Source organism: Artemia sp. Qi Xiang Cuo, unplaced genomic scaffold (assembly GCF_049724085.1).
Source record: "Artemia sp. Qi Xiang Cuo unplaced genomic scaffold, ASM4972408v1 HiC_scaffold_22, whole genome shotgun sequence".
Classification (NCBI taxonomy): Eukaryota; Metazoa; Arthropoda; class Branchiopoda; order Anostraca; family Artemiidae; genus Artemia; species Artemia sp. Qi Xiang Cuo.
The window spans coordinates 6,438,510-6,442,193 of NW_028297431.1; the positions used below are offsets into that span (position 1 = coordinate 6,438,510).

A 3,684-nucleotide genomic window follows, 5' to 3' on the forward strand; every position below is an offset into this window, starting at 1 on the left:
CAACTGCCAGAAAATCTCGAATCTCCTTTATCCCAGTCTCAGAAAGAATAGCCGTCTTACGACTAAAGGGAGCTGCCAAGAATATCTCTGTCGTCCAAGTCTATGCCCCAGACTCCGCCAGAAGTGAGGAAAAATGCGATGAATTCTATTTCACACTACAAAGCGTCATTGACCAAATCCATAAGAAAGACGTACTGATTGTCATGGGGGACTTTAACGCTATAGTAGGTATGGATAATACCGGTCGATCCGATATAATGGGGACTTTTGGTCACGGAAAACTCAATGCGAGAGGGGAACGATTGCTCGACTTCTGCCGAGAAAACGAGTTATTCTTAACGAACACAATTTTCAAACACCGCCATCGACGTAAAGTGACCTGGAGATCCCCAGACGGTAAAACCGAGAACATGATTGATTTTATCCTGATATCGAAGCGCTGGAAGTCTTCCGTACTAGACACAGTAGCATTACCTGGAGCAGACTTCGACTCTGACCACACTCTCCTGATGTCGAAGTTCAAGCTAAGAATGAGAAAATTGCAAAAAGCAACAAAAATCCCAAGATTCCGGCTGGATCTGCTGCGGGGTCCTGCAAAAAGGCAGACCTACACTTCCACTCTATCTGATATATTCCGAGAGATCCTGAAAAATCATTCTTCCTTGACCACTGCTAATGAGATAGACTCCCTGACCGAGCAGGCTACATCAGCTATCATAGAGACAGCGAATGACGTCCTTGGAATAAAAACTCCAAATGAAAAACCAATGATCACAGATGAGATCATCGCGCTATGCGAGGATAAGCGACTTTTTTGCAATAAATCCGACCGTCACAGTTGGGATACTTACAAGCTCCTCAAGAGAAGAGTAGAGCGAGAGATCAGAAAGGCACTACGTAACCACCTGCGGAAGAAATGCGAAGACGGCGAAGTACTGTCCAAGAAGGGGAATAGCGGAGCAGTTTTCAGAATGGTACGCGAGTTAAGCCGGAAAAAAGAGCCTCAAACATTAGTGATCCTAGACAAAGACAGAGATGAGATCTACGATTCAAAGATGAAACTTGAAAGATGGAAAGAATACTTTAACGATAAATTGAATCCCCTAGTAGCTGCGGATCCTAAAATACTAACCCACTTCCCAATACCCGACCACGAACTCAGACCACCACCCCCACTCAAGTCAGAAACCGAGTCAGCAATCAAGTCGCTCAAACAAGGAAAAGCCCCTTGCCCAGATGGAGTCACCGCTGAACTCGGATCGGATTAACGTCAGATCGGATGATGTAACTGATCTGTACCATGCCATTGTATCTGCGGTGTGGGAAACCGGCCACGTGCCCCGTCAGTGGTGCAAGGCTGCCATTGTACCCATTCACAAAAAGGGGTAAAAGAAAGAGTGTGGAAACTACCGTCCGATCAGCCTCACGAGCCGTCAGTCACGTGTCCTGACAAAAATCCTACTCCGACGCATTCAAGCAACAACTGCCTTTGCCATTGGAGAATATCAGGCCGGCTTCCGCCCTGGAAGATCAACAATCGATCAGATATTTGTCGTTCGGCAACTCATGGAACGACACATCGAATTCAACCAAGAACTCTACCAACTATTAACTATTCGTTGATTTCCGTCAGGCATTTGACCTGATATGGCGCGAAGGACTATGGCATATCCTCCTTCACTACGGTATCCCTTATGAGATAGTCCAAATAATCAAGATTCTGTACAACCAGTTCCAAGGCCAAGTAATAACCGTTGATGGGTTGTCAGAAGAGTTTACAACTTCGTCAGGAGTACTCCAGGGTTGTATTTTATCACCACATCTCTTCAACCTCTTTCTAAATGCCGTTCTGTCGATGATACAGTCGGAATATGGCGCAACAATAGGAGGAGTGCTATTAGATAATTTTGCCTACGCTGATGATACCGATGTACGATGTAACTCTACACAGGAAGTTAAGACACAAGCTGATAAAATCTACAATACTATGAATCCGAATAGGATGAAGATCAATGCCACCAAGACCAAATTTACGTTAAATACGAGCCGTGAACTAGGCAACCTGTTTATTATCACCATAGGCGGGAGACAGGTTGAAACGGTTGATCACTTCCTGTACCTTGGTAGCCTACTCTCCTCAGATAATTGCCATAGCTCTGACGTGAAACGTCGACTTGCACTTGCTAGCTCTAGCTTCCGAAGACTAGCCAACTTCTGGAAAAGTAACCACCTATCCAACAAACTCAAAATGCGCGTATTCAACAGTTTAGTAAGCCCCATAGTTATTTATGGATGTGAAACATGGACTCTGAAAACCGAAGATGAAATAAAACTTCTAGCTTTTGAGGTGGGATGTCTCCGTCGCATTTCTGGAATCAAATACACTGACCGAATCACAAATGTGGAAGTACGTCAAAGGCTCCAGTCCACTGAAACCATACTCAATAAAATTAAGAAGCAACAACTGTGCTGGTTCGGCCACGTCAAGCGAATGGAGCCGAGCCGCCTTCCGAAAATCGCCCTTGAAGGATTCCTCCATCGCCTTAGCCCACGAGGCAGACCACGAAAACGATGGATGGAGAACTTCCACTTCGACAACGTCAAGATAACCCCGTTATTACGTATCGCACCAGATAGAGCAATGTACCGAGCCCTTACGCATGAGCTAGCAAGAAGAGTGGCCCCGAAACGTCCCACGAGGATGGCTTGGACCTAAGTAAGTAAGTAAGTAAGCCATTTTTCACATTTCTACAACAAAGTTTTCAATAAATACCTTATATGCCCCCCCAGGGCATAACTTACAACCCTTACCCTAAGGGCTTTGGGGGGAGTGTCATACTCAAAGATATAATTTCTGGACCTTTCAACTACTTTGAACAAAATGGCTATCTCAAAACTTTGATTGGATGTGTTTGGATAAATGGTGGACGTGGAAGGGGAGTTAGTTGCCTTCCAATCAGTTTCGACTATTAAAAAGGGCACTTGCAATTTCAGTTTCCAATCAAATGAGCACTTTTTGAACTTTCTACGACAATACTTTCTATAAAAACCTACTCCCCCAGGGCATAACTTACAATCCTTGCCCTGAAGACTCTGGGGGGGGGGGTTGTCATCCTCAAAGACATAATTTCCAGAACTTTCAACTACTTTTAACAAAATGGCTATCTCAAAATTTTGATTGCATGTGTTTGTGGAAAAGGTGGGCGTAAGAAAGGGGTTAGTTGTCCTCCAATCACTTTCGACTTTTAAAAAGGCCACTAACCCTTTGAATTTTCAATCGAATTATCCCTTTTTGAAGTTTCTACAACAAAGCTTTCTATAAAAACCTTATATGCTCCTAGGGCATAACTTACAACCCTTGCCCTGAGGGCTTTACTTAGGCAGCACGATTGAGGTGCCTATGATTTGTAAACGTTTTTATTAGTAATAAATATACGTGACTAACGACTTAACTTACGTTTCAAACTTCTCGCGTCAATACCTCGCTCTTTACGCTACAGTTCTATTTTGTTCGAATTCTTTGAGAATGATCTCTGAATCACAAAGGCCGTTTAATTAGAATAAGTAGCTCTTTTGAAATTACTAAAAATAGTTTAGCATAAAGAGCAAGGTATTGAGAAGGGGACGAACCCCCTCATATAATTGATAATTTCTGTTTGTTTGAAGTTTCAATGTTGCTCTTTA

General features: G+C 43.4%; 1 protein-coding gene across 1 annotated transcript; it reads left to right on the forward strand.

Moving 5' to 3' along the window:
* Positions 1-230: 230 nt before the first annotated feature.
* On the forward strand, positions 231-1,268 carry LOC148939096 (uncharacterized). Its single transcript, XM_089107307.1, has one exon. It carries the CDS (start codon positions 231-233, stop codon positions 1,266-1,268), a length of 1,038 nt encoding a protein of 345 aa, XP_088963433.1.
* The last annotated feature ends 2,416 nt before the right edge of the window (positions 1,269-3,684 follow it).

Bases quoted from the DNA above. Each gene is read 5' to 3' on its own strand.
- LOC148939096 (XM_089107307.1), top strand. From the start codon at position 231: ATGGATAATACCGGTCGATCCGATATAATGGGGACTTTTGGTCACGGA.